The sequence below is a fragment of the Dipodomys merriami genome, unplaced genomic scaffold (assembly GCF_024711535.1).
Source record: "Dipodomys merriami isolate MVZ:Mamm:240054 unplaced genomic scaffold, mDipMer1.0.p SCAF_51, whole genome shotgun sequence".
Classification (NCBI taxonomy): domain Eukaryota; kingdom Metazoa; phylum Chordata; class Mammalia; order Rodentia; family Heteromyidae; genus Dipodomys; species Dipodomys merriami.
In genome coordinates, this window is record NW_027206080.1 from 7,370,418 (window position 1) to 7,388,599 (window position 18,182).

Consider the following 18,182-nt stretch of genomic DNA (forward strand, 5'->3'; position numbering starts at 1 on the left):
GAGTGCCTACCTGTGCCAATATTCTACCACAACCATGTGGGCAGGGCAGGCTGCACACAGCCATAAATCTCCAGCTCAGCTGCCTCCTATTCCAGGATTTGGGAATGGGTCATGCTAGGCCACAACACTGTGACTCTCACTCACTGGGGCACAGTGGTCTATCAACTTTGACTGGCCAGTACTCAACATGTGCACATGCCAGAGCCATAGTCTCTTCTTATCCATCACTGTCTCCCAGCTTCTCCCATGGGAAATAAAGAGGATAGTCTGTCCCCTTCCTCTTGGGAAAGAAGCCAAGGCTGTTGCTATCACCCCCACACACTGGGGCCCCTGGTCACTGGAGAACTCAGTCCCTGCCTGTAGCCTTATGGCTCTGTGTCCTACATGAGGACACAATCAGAAATGGTGATGGAGCTCAAGGATGCAGCCCAAAAAGGATTTACCACCAGTTTCCACCTCCAGAATGTGCTATTCTGAGACTGGTGAACCCATTGCAGTAATACACGTTCAAGGTGAGTAAGAGAGCCAACAGAAACTGGATTTGCAACATCCAAAAAAAGGGTCTCTTTGTTCTTTATGTAAGCAATGATGAGGCCATAGATAGATAGAGTGGAAGTCCTGAGCCACAACCAGTACCTTCACTACATCCTTTCCATGATTTGACATGAGGAAGAGCAGACTAACAGCAAGGCTTAAGTGATAAAGCTTTGACTTAGAAAGCACAATGTTCTGTGTACAATGCGCAGTACTAAGAAATTATCCATTAATTATTAAAGGAGTAACTACGAAAACTTTCATGGCCATGTGAACTGCAGGAGATGACCATAGGCATATAAAAAGGAAGTGATGCTTTTTACTCTCCTTGAAAAACCACAAGACTGGAATTATTCCCAATCATTGATTTGTTAATGTGGGTTCTTTGAAAAATACCTCAAAACTTTGGGGGTTGTGACAGTTAAATTTTCCTTGTTTGTAGATGCAGTTAAATGCAACGAGGCTCTGGATATGTGCTTTGTGTGTATTTAAAGTCTTCTTACTGGGTTCCAGTGGCTAATGCCTGTATTCCTAGCTACTTAGGAGGCTGAGGTCAGTGTATATTTAAAGCTAACTTTGGCAAACATGTTCTTGTGAATCTTGTTTTCAGTTAACCAGCCAAAAGTTGAGGAATGGCTCAAGAGGTTAGAGCAACAACATTGAGGAAAAGGCACAAGCCAGAGCACAAGGCTCTAAACTAAATCCTTAATGTCAATGTCCATGTGGACATATACATACATGCGCACACACACAAACATGTAAACTCACATGCACACACACAGAAAAACACAAAAGGAATACATTAAACATTCTTTTTTCTTTCTTGGTCCGTGAAGGAACATGAGACATGTTATAATAACAGGACAGTGACAAGCATACAGAACCCTGCAGTGGAAGTAAGAAATTAATTGTGTGTTGTAAGTTTAAAGATTGAAATGTTGGTCTGTGTTATCTTGAGAAAGGTAAAGTCATCTTCTAAATAAAATAGCCAAATTCTCATGAGGCATCAACTAAAACATATTAGGGGCTGGACATCGGTAGCTCATCTCTATAGTCCTAGCTACACAGGAGGTTGAAAATTGACCCTGAGTCAGAGTAATCTTTGTTATACATAAGTCAAGCTAATAAGCCAAAAGCCAGAATGAATCTGTGACTCAAGTATTAAAGCACCAGTATTGTGTGAAAACTGAGAACACATTAGCCCTTCTATCACAACTACTGACATATCATACACATAACACAGAGTACCAACTCCTACAGATATGAGGTATCTAAGATTAGTCTTGGGACAGTTAAATATAAAATATGGGGGAAACTTCCCACAGAGATGTCAGTGCTCAAGATTATCCTGGTGGCAGAGGCTAACGTGGGGTCTTAGCCAAGTAAACTTTCACAGCACAAAGTCTACCCAGAACATGGCTGACCATAATTATCATGTATTTTCTCAACATGTATGCTCAGAGCAACAAGATGTACAACTTCAATTAACCTGCAAACACATTAGTCCCTATCACACTTTTACTTTACTAGTGAGGTACAGCAGTGGGCTGGGATCACATTATAGGCAAAGGCTTATTATGGCCTCCATTTTAGGGCTGAGTATCTGAAGACCTCAGAGATTGCAAGTGCTCCTAGGTGTCCAACTTGGTGTTCTGAGAGCTTAATCAGACCTTGTAGGTGAATGAGATCAAACATCTGAAGGGGCCTACCTACAGAATAAGGAGCCACATCCTTCTTCCCTCATGCTGGTGGGTACTTCCTTTCCTGACCATTCTTACCAAAGAAGCACAGGAGAAAATTCTGCTGCCAATGTCCATTTCAACCCATATTACTAAGTGTTTGCACATATGCAGTGGTTCACCCTCCAAGCTGCAGTGGCCTGAGCCCTTCTGCAGACTTGAATCAAGGTACAGGTAAAGGAAGAGTAGATGGTAATGATGGAAGGTGGGAAAGTATTACAGAGTAGGAGAAGGAGATTGGATGGAGGGACACCTTGTAAAAAGTAAGTTGTGTTTTTAAAAATTTGAGATGCAATTCCTCAAATTCCTCATTTAAATGTACAGTTAAGTGCTAAGAACCATTAGAGAATATTCTCTAAAAGAAAACAGCTCTATTCCTCACTTTGTGCTTGGATGGCACCTGAACTCAGGATCTGGACACTTCCCTTCAGCTTTTGTACACTAGGCCAGCTCCCTTCCACTCAAGCCACAGTTACACTCCCTGAATTTTCCTGAATTTTGCTGGTTAATTAGAAATAAGAGTCTCAGGGATTTGTTTGTGAACCTGACATGGATCTTGGTCCTTAGATCTCAGCCTCCAGAGGAGCCAGGCTTACAGACATGGCTGCCAGTGCCTAGATACTGTCTCACTTCTGAACTTCTGAATGAGACTCATACTTATCATTAGTAGTATGCACAAAGACTTTGCCACTGAATAAACTGATAGAAAAACCCAGAGTTATTGAATAATGAACAGCATAGATAACTATAACAACAACAATAACAAAACTGTTTTAATTGTAATGTGCATATTTTAAGACCTTTAGGATGATATTTTCTAGGGTTTGAGAATGAAAATAGAAAATTTCAAAATCTTTTTGAAGACTTTTGTGTTTATGCTTATATTAAAATAACTGTCAGGAGCTATTATTATCTATAAATTGGTCTATAATATTAAGAGAAATATGAGTGTGTATAAAATAGGATTTGTTTATATTTATAGTACTCTGCTTATTTTTGGGTTTTATGCTATTTTGTCCAAACTGATCTCAAACATTGCCACACAATTGGTGCTCCAACCACTGCATGCCACATGCTAGGAATACAGAAGTTTCTGGCTATCTACCAATTTTTATTAAAATATTGCACTACATTAATTATGACTTTAAAATTGAACATTAGAGCATTTTGCTGCTTTTTCACATAGTTTTTACAAATATAGTTTTCCTCTCAGTATATAGTGGTTCAAGTGGTAGAGCACTAGCTTTAAATAAAATGTTCAGGGACATTGCCCATGTTGAGTTCAAGCTCTAGGACCAGCATTAAAGAAAAAAAAGAATGCTCTCCGAAGTAGTAAGCTGGGCATCTGTGGCTCCTTACTGTAATTCTAGCATACACAGGAGGCTGAAATCTGAGGATTGCAGTTCAAAGCCAGCCCGGGCAAGAAAGTTAGATAAGACCCTTATCTACTCAGAAAAAGGCAGAAGTGATGCTGTGGCTTAAGTGGTAGAGTACTAGCTTTGAGCAAAAGAAGCTCAGAACAAAGCTCAGGCTTAGAGACCAAGCCCCGGAACACCTCCCTCACCAAAAAATGCATAGTAATGTACTGAATAAAAAATAAGCTTGGGGGGGGGGTGAAGGGAGGGAGAACGTGGGCAGGTGGGGAGGAAGGGATGGTAGGGGAAAAACAAAGGAGGAGGTAACATTGCTTGATTGGAAATGGACTCATTACCTTACTCGTGTAACTGTAACCCCCTCTGTATATTATTTTTACAATAAAATATATTTTTAAAAAGTATAACCAAAGGGGCTGGGAAGGTGGCTCAGTGGTAGAGCACTAGCCTTGAGCTGAAGAGCTGAGGGACAGTGCCCAGGCCCAGAGTTCAGGCCCCACGACCAGATTCCCCCCCTCCCCCCCGCCAAAAAAAAAAGTATAACCAAAGGGCTGGGAAGGTGGCTCAGTGGTAAAGTGCTTGCCTTGCATGCCTGAGGCCCTGGGTTCGATTCCTCAGCACCACATAAGCAAAAAGAAAAACCCCAGAAGTGGCGCTGTGGCTCAAGTGGTAGAGCGCTAGCCTTGAGCTGAAGAACTGAGGGATAGTGCCCAGGCCCAGAGTTCATGCCCCACGACCGGATCCAAAAAAAAAGTATAACCAAAATTGTATTGGTTCAAAAAATTGGATCTAAATAGAAAAAAAAATCTGGCTAGAAAATGATCAGCAATAAATCTTATGAATAATCAAAAGAGAAGTAAGGATATTTAAAACAGCAGTTAAATAGTTTATACTAACAAAATGTGTCAATTTCTGGTAGAATGCTTTATACCATACAGGGGTGTGCATATTGCTAGTCTTGAATTAAAATCTGAGAGAGAAGTATAAGGGTGGGGGTAGGGTGATGACTCACATGTGTAATTCCAGTTGCCCAGGAAACTAAGATCTGAGATGAATTTGTGAGAAAGGAGGGATGACTGGATTAATTGGTAGGCAGCTATTCTAGAAGAAAGCTTAATAGGTAAGAAAAATCCAGAAAAAGAGTTAAAAATGAGGGAGGACAAAATAGGAAAGATTCAAAGAATTAAGGAGTATAAAGACAATTTGTGAAAAGAGGTGGTTTGGAATGGAAGGTTGAAGAAAAACAAAGATTTTTAAATCAACACAAAAGAAGCTATGGGTTTTTTTTTCTCAGTTGACTCAGAATACAGATGATGCTGGACATTGAAAAGTGTGAGCCAGGGCCTTAGCCTTTTCTGTTTCAGTTATGTTTACTGGTCTATGTGGGAGTTTTAACTCAGTCCGGCCTTGAACCATGATCCACCTTCTAATGCCTCCCTTGCATCTAGATCACAGCTATGACTCACCACATGGGGTTCATTTGATCCAGATGAGGTCAAATTAACATTTAGGCTAAAATGGCACCGAACCTATACTTGCTGTTTATCAAGTAGTTAGGTTTACAGTTGCTGAGTCGAGCCTTGACATTACTTAAGAATCTTTTAGACATATATGTTAGAAATAACTCATACTATAAACATACCAAGAAAAGGGATTAAACAAAAGGCTGGGAAACAGCATTTTCAGTATTATTTTTTATTCTGATTTTAAACTTCATGGATTTTTGTTTTAGTTTGTAGGTCTTGAGGCCTAAACTCAGGGTCTGGATACTGTAGCTGATCTGTTTGGCTCAACGCTATTATTCTTCCACTTGATCCTCAGCTCTCCTTCCAGCTTTTCCATGATTAATAAATGTCTAGGACTCTCTGACTTGGCTGGCTTTGAATTTCAGTCCTGAGATCTCAGCCTCCTGAATAACTAGGATTATAAGTGGTAGATAACAGAGCCAGAATAGCCAGGCATAGATTTTTTTGTAGTGAAGTACTTCAAGTTTCCTTAGAAGTAGATTCAAGTAAAAGCTGGTTTTTAATTGTTAAAATAATTTCCCACAAAAATCCATTCTTACTAAGACCTACAGCTTAAACTTCTTTAAGGATATAAAGCAAAACAATCCCCATATCTCTAGTTTGACATTTTTCTAAATCAATTTTTATGTCAGTTTGGACATTCTAAATTTAAAAGTGTTATTTGGGGCTGCATGTACCACAGGGTTATACTTCAGGCTTAATGCATATTAGGCCTTGATCATCTCTTCAAGATAGAGCATAACAACAATAATAACATTAATAGTAAAGCTGATTCAACTGGATTCTAGAGCTGGTTATTGTTCACACTTGTGGGGTGATATTTTGCTCATGTTGAAGATGAATATAAGGTAGGATTTGAGAATGAATATTCATATTAAACTTCATAATTTTTAGATTAGCAGCTTCTGTTTATATTAATGAAAATATCAATTGAGAAGATTGATATTGATTATTGTGAAATATAAAGAGAAATATAGATGGGTACAATAAAAATTCTTTTAAATGTATTAACTTCCTTTCAACTGTACCATTTTTTCTTGTTGTTCCTCTGCTTTGCTTATTTTTTCTTTGCTATGTCCCCAAACAGGTCCCAAACATTGTGACACAATTGATGCTCTCGCCTCATCATCCCCAACTGCTAGGCATACAGACGTGCCCAGCTGCCTACCCATCTCTACAAAACTTGTGACAAATTAAGAATTTGCGTTTAGTGCATAGTACTGCTTTTTACATACTTTTTTTTTCCTTTGGTCAGGTCGTGGGGCCTGAACTCTAAGCCTGGGCGCTGTCCCTCAGGTCTTCAGCTCAAGGCTAGCGCTCTACCACTTGAGCCACAGCGCCACTTCCAGCTTTTTCTGCTTATGTGGTGCTGAGGAATTGAACCCAGGGCCTCAAGCATGCAAGGCAAGCGCTCTACCACTGAGCCACCTTCCCAGCCCTCACATACTTTTTACAGATATAGATTTTTTGTCCATATATAAGTGCTACAAATTGATTCTAAAACAAGCCAAGCGGGTAGCTTGTAATTCAAACGTGCACAGAATATCCACTACTGAAAAGGTTAAAGTGGAAGATTAAAAATTGTAAGCAAGCTTTGGCAACATACTGACAAATTATCTCAAAAATACATCTTAGCAAGGCACTGATGGCTCAAGCCTGCAATCCTAGTTAATAAGTAGGTTGAAATCTAAAGATTAGTGTTCAAAGCTAGACTGGGCAAGAATCACCATGAGACTCTAGCTCACTTAACTACCACAAAGTAAGAAATGGAACTGTGGCTCAAGTGGTAGAGCAGTAGCCTTGAAAATTATAGTGAGGAACAATACTCAGGCCTTGAGTTAATGGTCTAGGACCAGCACACAACCACAAAAATTCTTAATTATTACTTTCCACCTTTGTGCTTGTTTTGGACTAAAATGAAGTCCATGATGCTCATTTTTCATCATATGGCATGTGTGCTAATATAACTTCATTTAATATCTATACGATATTTGGATGCTTTACACATATCCAAATTTTCATATTTTATATTTTTTCTGTAAGTCATATTTTTCATTTTTGTATACTCTGCACCATATACTGTATCTTCCCACATCATGCCACTTTTATTCATTATCAGTTACTAACATCACTATAATTATTATTTTTACTCTATTACTGAGGGGTAAATGGAAGCCCAGAAAGTTTAACATTTTTCTTGCTAAAAGCACTTCTTGAGAACCTACTTCTCAGGATGTATTTGTGACTTTGGATCAAAATCAGTTGTGAAGACCTTAAACAATTCTTCTTTATTTAGCATCTTGTCTGTGCTTACAGTAAACTCTAGAACATGGCAAGTGAATTGCACAATTTAGAGAGACCCAAATAACAGTAATGGAAATATTAACACTGTTTCATTTGTGTTTGTGTGTATGTGTGTGTATGTGTGTGTATGTGTGTGTGCCAATGCTGTGTGTTGAACTCAGGGCCTGGTTCCTGAATTCAAGGCACAGGTCCCTTTGTTTTTGCACAAGGCTAACACTATACTACTTAAACCAAAGCTCCACTACTGGCTTTCTGCTAGTGAATTGGAGATAAGGGTCTCAGATCTCTCTGACCTGGCTAATACTCAGATCTTAGTCTACAATACAATGACCAACATGTACTGCTTCTCACGAGTAACATCAATTGCTCTATAGGAACATTTGTATTTCTCCCGAGTTGTGGTCTTTGCTCAGAACACAGAGTCTGTCATAGGTGTCAGGCTCAGGAACCTGATACTAATGTTAGCATTATGGAAGAACCTGAACCATCAGGCTCAGCTCTGACCCTCAGTTTGTTCATTCCTCAATTGGTGATGTTGGAAGTTCTCTAAATATATCCTACACCCGAAATACTTCTATATAAGAACATAATCATGATGTAGTCCAAGTGAAGACTCAGGAGATGAAGAAAAAGGAATGAAGATGCCTGTTTCTCACCTAGGCAATAACACATAAGCCAGATCACTTGGGGTCTTCAGTTGTCCAGCTTGCAAGGGTTCATCAAAAGAACACCAAATGGCTCCCACCACTTATCACCATGCTAAACTGAATGTTGATATGTCAGTGATGATTGGTATTAGAATGTTCTTGATCAGAGTAAACTTAAAATAACCCTTTTCATCCAAGGAAGTGAGACTCTATCAAGCTCATCAAATTTTCCATTACCTTCTTCCTTTTTCCAGGTAATTTCCACAATCCATTTTTACCTAAAGCTGCAAATGCTCTGAAGCTCTCTCTTCCTGTGATGAGTGACATTTCTCTAACAGGAAGTGTCTATAACTTCTCCAGAGTCCAGCCTCCAACCTTCACTTCAGCATGGCCACTGCCATCATCCTTGGCCACCAATTTCCATCCACTCATGGGGAGTGCCTACCTGTGCCAATATTCTACCACAACCATGTGGGCAGGACAGACTGCACACAGCCACATCTCCACTTCAGCTGCCTCCTATTCCAGGATTTAGGAATGGGACATGCTAGGCCACAACACTGTGACTCTCTCTGACCAGGGCACAGTGATCTCTTTGTCAACTTTGACCAGCCAGTACACGACATGTGCACATGCCAGAGCCATAGTCTCTCCTCATCCATCACTGTCTCCCAGCCTGGTTCAGGTGACCCCAGCTCCTCACATGGGAAATGAAGAGGATAGCCAGTCCACTCCCTATTGGGAAGGAAGTCAGGGCTGTTGCTGTCACCCCCACACATTGAGGCCTCTGTTCTCTAGAGAACTTGGTCCCTGCCTGCAGCCTCATGAGGACACAATCAGAAATGGTGATGGAGCTCAAGGATGGTCAGCCCACAAATATTTTACCACCGATCTCTACCTCAGTTATCTGCTACTCTGCGTCTGCTGAACCCACTGAAGGAACAAGTGTTCAAGGTAGAGCATCTAGAGTAATATAACTAAGAATCCAAAAAGGAGGTGTATTGGCAGCTGAACATTGATGAGTCAATAGATAGGTAGAGTGGAAGTCCTAAGCCTTAGTCACTACTGTCACTCTGTCTTCTCCACATGCAGCCCCTATAAAAGGCAAACAGGGTTGAGGACATCGCTCAAATGGTATAGCACTGGTCTAGTAAGCAAAAGGCCCTGGATTCAAACCTCACTACTATCTTAATTTTAATTAAGTGAGAAAAGATGTCAACACCATTTGAGCTGCACTTTGAGCTGAACTCCCACTGAATGCATGATAAGGATATGCATGTTTCCAAAACTGTGCTCAAAACCCCATCCACTGTAATGACGCCATTCCTTTGCATTCTTGGGAAAATACTTCAGAATTGAGGTAGTGACAGTTACATTTTTTTTGTGCTCAGAAATCATGCTCAGCCTATGACTTTTCTGTGTACTTCATGAACAAAAATTCTTCTCTTGAGTTGGGTGCCAGTGGCTAATGCCTATAGTCGTATCTACTTAGGAAACTGAGACCTGAGCAAACATATCCTTGTGACTCTTGTTGCCAGTTAGCCAGCCAAAATCTGAAGTAGAGACATGACTCCAGTAGGCAGAGCATAAATAATCAAGAAAAAGAGCCAAGGTTATACACACACGAATACAAAAAACAAGTGAGAATACACAAAATTATCACCTTTCTTTCTATTTGTCTTTATGCTGAGAATAAGGTATACCCACAGGAAAATGGCAACAATTGAGTACCATCTGTGGGACAGAAATGTTAGGCTTTATAATACATTTTTTAAGTTTGTGGAGGATACTTGAATTTGAACCTAGTGTCAAGGGAATAGTAAAAAAGTGCTCAACCACTGAGTCTCACCCTAACTCCAAAACATTTCATTTTTTTTTTGTTTTGTGTTTTTTGTCGATCATGGGGCTTGAACACTGGGCTTGGGCGCTATCCCTCAGCTCTTCTGCTCAAGGCGAGTGCTCTACCACTTGAGTCACAGTGCCACTTCCACATTTCATGTTTTTAAAATAACTTTCCATTTTCTTTGACTTCCAATAATAGTCTGAAATACAAAGATGTAAAAAAATGGCATTATGTTATATCACATATGGCAACTAGAGCCCTAACCATCCCTATCACAAGATTCTTGTTCATCATTCTAATGTGAGCTCACAGAAACACATTCCTTAGTGTTGGCAGACACCCGCTTAATAGGTGAAGAGGTAGAGGAAATCACTAGCCAGGGACTAATTTCTTCCATTCAGGGTTAGTGATGGAAACTTTCCTGGAGACAGATATGTCCCTAAGAATGTGACCTCCAATCTATACATGATGTATGCAAGACAGTGCCAAGATCTGCAGGAACATAAATTTTTAATAAATTGAGAGTATCCACCCATTTAGTTAGGGCACATTTGAATAATAACTGCAATCTAAGAGGCTCCCAATATCTCAAGTACAGTCTAGCTCCAAGTGAGTAACAAAAGAAGAAAAAGTATTTGGGAGAAATTAAAAGCAAGCTTCTGAAGCTTCTGGATGCCTTCAAGATCTCTATAGAAAGCCACAAATTTCCATGATTTCCTTTAACAATCCATGACATTCTTCAGCTTCTGGCCTTCATGAATCTTTTGGGCCAAGGGGAAAAGTCTTTCAGTGATAGGACCAATTGGGAAAAGAGAAGCCTGAGTTTGGATGACCAAAAAACAATTGAAAAGGGAATTGAATGTGGCATGATCTTGCAGACATTGCGACCCTGAGGTACAACATTTACTGTAATTTTAAATATATCTTAATTTTAATTTAATTAACTCATTGGCAGATTTTGACAAGTTGATAGTTGACACAACAAACCAAGTAAAAAGTATAAGAACCATCAATGTCACCCCAGTGTAGGAAAACTCAAGTGTCAGCAATCGTCCCACTGTTCAGGAAAGAACAATCATGAAGGTTATTGAGGTTATTAATGATACTCCTAGGGCCAAAGTCCAGCGTCAGAACCCAGAGCACCTGTTGGAGAAAGAAGTGGTTGTGTGCATCCAACGAGGCAGTGTCAGGACTCCTGTGAACACAGTCAAGCACTCAAGTAGCAAACCTCCTAATGTGGCATCCAGTAGGGCCAGAAAAACTAAGAGCCATGGTCATGAAAACACAAAAGCATGGGAGAAAACCACCCAAAGAATGGTGGATCAAAGAAACATTCTGGGAACAAATTGAAATCAGAAGAGAAGACAACTAGTACAAAGAAAAGGCACAAGCAAAACCAAACCAAGCCTTACCAAGAGTCCTTGAAAAGGCCTCAAAGCAACCTAGCCATGCATATGATGGAGTCAGTGCAGGTTTTTCACGCACTGGGGAAGAAGAATGAGAGGAAAACTGGGCTGCTTTCCTCCGGGGCCTGGGGTAATGTAAGCAACTCCAAAGACACCAAGTTTTCTCAAGCTAACCAATCAAGACCGGATTCTACTCCTGTGAAAGTCCTAAGAAATTTCTGGTAAAGAAAACAAAGAGGCTTTTGTTCTCAGCCGCCAACCTGTCATCCAGACTGAAGAAGACCCAGAAACTTCAGGGCCATGTGAGCCATGGCCACGGCCGCATCGGCAAGCACTGGAAGCACCCAGGAGGATGTGTTAACGCTGGTGGTATGCATCACCACAGTGTCAACTTTGACAAATATCACCCAGGTTACTTTGGGAAAGCTGGGATGTGGCATGACCACTTAAAGAGGAACTAGAGCTTTTGTCTAACTGTTAACCTTGATAAATTGTGGACATCAGTCAGCGAGCAGACACGGGCAAATGCTGCCAAAAACAAGACTGGAGTTGCTCCCATCATTGATGTGGTTCGATGGGGCTACTACAAAGTTCTGCGGAAAGGAAAGCTTCCTAAGTAAACTGTCATTATGAAAGCCAAATTCATCAGCAGAAGAGCTGAGGAAAAGATTAAGGGTGTCAAGGGTACCTGTATCCTGGTGGCTTAAAGCACATAGAAGTAGCTTCATTAAATGCTTAACATTCTTTGATTTGTGGTTTGAGTGCAGGTTTTAAAGTGGCATCTCTCCCTTCCTGTCTGTATATTGGGATCCTGTCAGATGGATCTTAGAAATGAGGGGTGTGTCCTCTGCTGATACCTGTCGACAATTAAAATTTGTTTTAAAAAGAAAAAGAAAACAAAGAGCAGTGCAGAAAACCAGTGTCCCTCCCCATGCCAGAGTGAACTGCTGCCTCCACCTTGGAAGGTCAAGTTGGTGCCTTTGACTTTTCTCTCCCCAGAGAAGCCTCGAGTTCGATCTGTTTCTCATAGGCCACAGTCTCTGGCCTCCCGCAGACCCACTGGAGCTGACCCTGCCCGGCCTCCTCCTAACACAGCCCAGCCTGTTCCAGTCAATGCAGCCCAACCAGCTACTGACAACTCATGTCTGATAGTTCCAATCAAACCACCTTGGCCTACTTTCAGCAATTCCACTCTGGGGGCAATCAACCACCCTCCTCAGTCTGCTCTTTCTAGGAGGCCTGCACCCTACAAAACCTCATCCTTCACATCTCTGCAGTACAATCCCCTTTCCACTACTGCCACCAAGCTCAGCTCAATACCTAAGCCTCCACACCAATATCTCCTGCAAGACTTCAGCTTGAAACCCATTCCATGGAGGAAATCTCATGTTCCTGGGCCAGTAGAGTCAGATTCCATCAGCAAGGAACAGAGGCCAGAGCGCAAAGCCATGAAAAGGTGGGCTAAGCAAGAGCGTGACAAGGCTGCCAAAAACACCTTTGTGGGGAAAATCCCATTTTACCAACAGAGACAAACAGACATGGAGATTACCCAATACTATGGTTATGCAATATGAGATCTGCAAAGACTGTGAGTTCCACATTATTTACTAGATGTTTTCCCCCATATATATGAAGAAAATATAGGCATTTATATATATATATATATATATATATATAAAAATACATTGATACAGACAGTACTGATAACAAAAGTCTTCTCTACCTGATATATTTTTAAACAACAAAACCGAATAAAAGAATATAAAGCAACTGATTTAAAAATGGTTAATAAAGAAGCTATTTACATTTTGAGTAATTCTTAAGGCTTGTGGGGTATTTTTTTATTGTGAAAATACTGTACAGAGGGGTTACAATTACATGGGCAAGATAATGAGTACATTTCTTATCAAGCATTGAAGCCTCCTTGTTTCCCCTTCCCATCCCTTCCCATCCTCCCTCTGCCTTAGGTAGAGGTTGTCGTTAATGTTTGCACTGGAAAGAAAAACAACGTTGCATGGTAGAACAGGGCAGAGAATGAACATCATTAACTACAGGAGAAGGAATATATTCCAGGAATAAGAAGGTGCAGAGTATCTGGAGCTTATAAAGAGGACAAGATCAAACATCTGAAGAGGTCTAAATACAAACGAAGGGCTGCCACCTCCACTTGTGCCACCTCCCCTAGCATTCCCAGTAATGGAACAAAACGAACAAAATCTGTGTCCATTCCCACCCAGAGTAAGGTGGGGGCAGGGAGGAGCATGCATACATGCGCAGTGAGTCGTCCCCCAAGCTGCAGAGGTCTGAATCCTTCTGTAGGCTCAAATCAACGCACAGCCCGAGATGGGTAGAGGGAGGATAGAGTAAGGAATCATGGAAAAACAGCATTTTAAAAATTATTTCTTGAGATACAATTAATCAAATTCAGCATTTTAGGTGTACAATTCAGCGTGATCATAGAATATTGCCCACAACTAAACACCACGATTCTTTATTATTTGTGCTTATGGAGGGCTGCACTCAGCTTCTGGTTTCTGTCCTTTAGGTTTTCATTCAATACCAGCACCCTTCCACTTATGCCTCAGCTCCACTCCCAGCATCTGGCTGGTTAACAGCAGATAGGAAATTCAATGATTTGTCTGTGCTACCTGGTATGGATGATTTTCCTCAGATCTCAGCCTCCTGAGCAGCTAGAATTATTGGCATGAGCCACCAGAACTTGCTTAGTTCCTAACTTCTAAATGGCCCTCATATTTACTGTCAGTAATCTTCACAAAGATTTTACAACTAAACAAACTGATAGAAAAGCTCAGTGTTTTGAAAGAGATGAACAAAGGAATGAAGGGAGAAAGGAAAAGAAATACCACTAGCTTTAACAATTTCAGAACAGTAGCAGTCTAACCAATGCTGAATAAGCAAACATTTATAATTCTGAAAAATGTTCCCTAATCAAAAAGTCCAATATTAGTAAGTTGTTAATTAGGAAAAGAAAAAATAGAATTAGCAGAACCTAGTTTGGAAGTTTGTAATTAGGCTAACTCAAAATTTGACTTTACGTTATTAACTATTCTTTTGAAATGTATGAAAATATTTGATAGTTACATAGTGGTCAAAAGTGTCTCAATATTTTAAACCTAAATGATGCATATGAAATTGGTCATAAGTAAGGCAGAAACCAAAAATTCTAAATTTGCCTTGCACTTGACATTTGCCAAAAAGACATAAACTTACAGAGAAAATTAAGTTATGTTTGAAACAAGAAATCCAGATCAGAGCAGAACTGAGTTTCTAGAAAGTATGGCAAAGAGTATCTTTTGTATAGAAATAGTTCTACTGAGATTAAAAGAATTTCTCCATCAGGTGCCAATGGTTCATGACTGTAATCCTAGCTACTCAGAAGGCTAAGATCTGAGGATCAGGGTTCAAAGCCAGCCTGGAAAATAAACTACGTGAGCTTCTTATTAAAAAAAAACAGATAGAAGTAGAAATATGATTCAAGTTGTAAAACACTAACTTACACAAATAAGTTCAGAGACAGCACTCAAACCCTGATTTCAAGCTCCAGAATCAGTAAAAAAGAAAAGAAATGACTTCGCAATTACATAATACTGTATTGAACAGAGCATAAATGATCAAGGGATATGTGGAACAACATAAGTTAAATGCTTTACAGTAACATAATCAGTCCAGCTATGGTAGAATGCCCCAACCATAACTAGATATAAGGGTTTCTGGTCTTGAATTAAAATCTAAGAAAAGCCAGCACCGGTGGCCCATACCTGGAATCCTAGCTACTAAGGAGGCCGAGATCTGAGGATTGAGGATTGAGGTTTGAAGCCAGCTGGGGAGAAAAACTTGTGAGACTCTGATTAATCACAGAAAATACCAGAAGTGGGGCTGTGGCACAAGTGGTAGAGTGCTAGCCTTTAGCAGGGATAGTGCGCAGACCCACAGTTCAAGCCCCAGAATCAGCAAATTAATTAGTTTTTTTTTGTCTGTCATGGGGCCTGAACTCTGGGCCTTGGCGCTGTCCCTCAGCTCTTCAGCTAGAGGCTAGTGTTCTACCACTTGAACCACAGCACCACTTCCAGATTTTTCTGCTTATGTGGTGCTGAGGAATCGAATCCAGGGCTTCATGCATGCAAGGCAAGCACTCTACCACTGAGCCACTTCCCGGTCCCAATTAATTAATTTTTTAAACCTAGGAGAGCAGGACTTGGTGGCATAACAGTTCAAGCATGTCATCTCATCTACCTAGGAGGCTGAAATCTGAATATTGCAATTCTAAAAATCGCAGGCAAGTAAGACTATGAGATTCTTCAATAAACCACCCAAAAGCCAGAATTGGAACTCTGGAACATCAGAATTGGATGCTTGTCTTGTGCCTACCTAGAACATAATTTTTAAAAATTATTAATGGGCTCTCACCTTGTTAGCCAACCTCTGTGGAATGCTTCCCGAGGTCATTGATTGCTGCCATGATATCTAATAGAAAATATTTCTTCTGTAGAGTCTTTCTGGATGGAATCCACTCACCTTGAATGGTCCCTAGAAATTATTCATTTGGCTTGTATTTATAATTTGGCCTCTTAAGTGGTGACTTCAGTTTTTATGACTGAGTTTCACATTATGAGTTACAAGTTTTAGTCCTTAAAACTAGGAAAACAATGCATAGATAAAACAGAACATATGAAAATAATGAAGAGTCTATACATATACACCAATCAATAGCATAAATGAGATATTTGACATAAGGGCATGTAATATGTAATTATAATATTTACTATTAGGACATGAAATATGAGAAAACTGTAAATGACTTTATTCATGAACATGTAAAAAACACTAAGATGATATCCTCCATATAAGAGCTGTATAGTAAAGGGAATGCTATTTCTGTCTTGTAGGACAGATATCCCTAGAGGCCAAATATTCAGGAGCTATTAGAGATCTCCTGCCATTCTCTACCCAATCCCATTATCTTCTTCAGATTCAGATCTTGTGATTGGCCACTTCAACCCATTAAACTGCACTAATGTATGACATCATTCTCCCACCTAACCTATCACCACCTAGTAGAATCTTGATGTTTCCATGGAGTTGTCTGTAAAAAAAACTTGGACCCTTGCATGTGACCAGTGGACAGCAAGCAGTGTCCAGTGAGCTTCATACTGGACATGTGTGCAATTTAGTTTTAGCTACCCACACACTTCTCCTGTCATCCCCTCTCTCTTCTATCTCCATTTGATGTGAATCATCTCACAATGTCAGGTAAGAAGATAAACTTCTTAAGGTTTGTCTAGTAGATATTCCTGACCCTTAAATTCAGTAGTAGAATCAAGTCCGCTTCTATTAATCAAGGGCAATACTGAATTAGAAATCTGGAGACTTAAGTTCAGATTGGGCTGTGATAATTACTAGGTTTGTAAAAATACATGGCTTAATATTTCAAAAACCTGTTGCTTCATTTGCCACATAAGGACAGAGGATTGCCCATCCTCTAATTCCTTCATAATTGTAATACTGAGTCTTAGAAGATATGTGGGTATAGAGACAGAAGATACAGGCTCCTTCAGAGTGTCGATATTATCCAAATTAATTGAGAAAGATACCTAGGTGAACCAGAAAACAATATACCAACATACTTAATGTAACACTCTCCTTCCACTAATAATTCCACTTAAGGATTTCAATTTTAGAACTTCGAAATATGTAAATCAGTTTTGAAGTCAGTTTGGGTTTTCTATATGTAAAAGAATTGTTTGGCATTGGGACGTAGCTCATTGTCACAGTTCATGCTCAATGTATACAAGGCCTTGGTCCCTTCCCAGTGAAGATAATAATAAATAACAACAACTACAATAATAAAGCTATTTTAATTCTAATGGTGCCTATTTTTTAGGACTTTTTGGATGATATTTTCTAGATGTTAAAGGTTTGAGAATGGATATGGAAAACTTCAAAATCTGTTTGAAGACTTTTGTGCTAGTTGTGTTTATATTAATTAAAATACTAGCAGGTACTATTAATATCTATGAATTAGTGTGTAACATTAAGAGAAATATGAATGTATATAAAAATAGGATTTGTTTACATTTGTTGTACTCTGCTTTATTTTTTGGTTTTATTCTGTTTTGCCCAACCTGATCTCAAACATTATAACACAATTTGTGCATCCCACACTCTAGGAATATAGATTTACCAATCTTTATTAAAATATGGTTCTACTTTATGACTACTTAAAATCTAGCATTAGAGGGAGCTGGGAAGGTGGCTCAGTGGTAGAGTGCTTGCCTTTCATGCATGAGGCCCTGGGTTCGATTCCTCAGCACCACATAAGCAAAAAAAAAAAAAAAAAAGCCAGAAGTGGCACTGTGGTCAAGTGGTAGAGCGTTAGCCTTGAGCTGAAGGGCTGAGGGACAGCATCCAGGCACAGAGTTCAGGCTGGACCAGACTCTTCCCCCGCCCCCCAAAAAAATCTAGCATTAGAGCATTTTGCTGCTCTTCACTTATTTTACACAGATACACTTTTCCTTTCAGTATGTACTGGCTTGGAATTCATTCACACCAAGCCAAGTAGGTGGCATGTAATTCCAAGTTACTTGGAATTGAAGCTACTCAAGAGGTTCAGTTGCAAGGGTACAAATTTGATTCTAGCACTGGCTATTTAATGTTCTCAAATGAAATTCTTAGCCGGGTGCTGGTGGCTCACATATGTAATCTTAGTCACGAGGCTGAGATATGAAGATCTCAGTTCAAAGCCAACCCAGGCAGGAAAGTCCTAAGAACCTTATCTCCACAATTAACCAT

General features: G+C 39.9%; 1 protein-coding gene across 1 annotated transcript; it reads left to right on the top strand.

Annotated features, from left to right (window-relative positions):
- The first annotated feature begins 421 nt into the window (after positions 1 to 421).
- On the top strand, positions 422 to 12,946 carry LOC138810892 (uncharacterized protein C2orf78-like). Its single transcript, XM_069998307.1, has 6 exons — positions 422 to 512; positions 8,378 to 8,594; positions 8,944 to 9,077; positions 10,922 to 10,991; positions 11,258 to 11,507; positions 12,260 to 12,946. The coding sequence occupies exons 1-6, from the start codon at positions 422 to 424 to the stop codon at positions 12,944 to 12,946; spliced, it is 1,449 nt and encodes a 482-aa protein (XP_069854408.1).
- Positions 12,947 to 18,182: the final 5,236 nt, after the last annotated feature.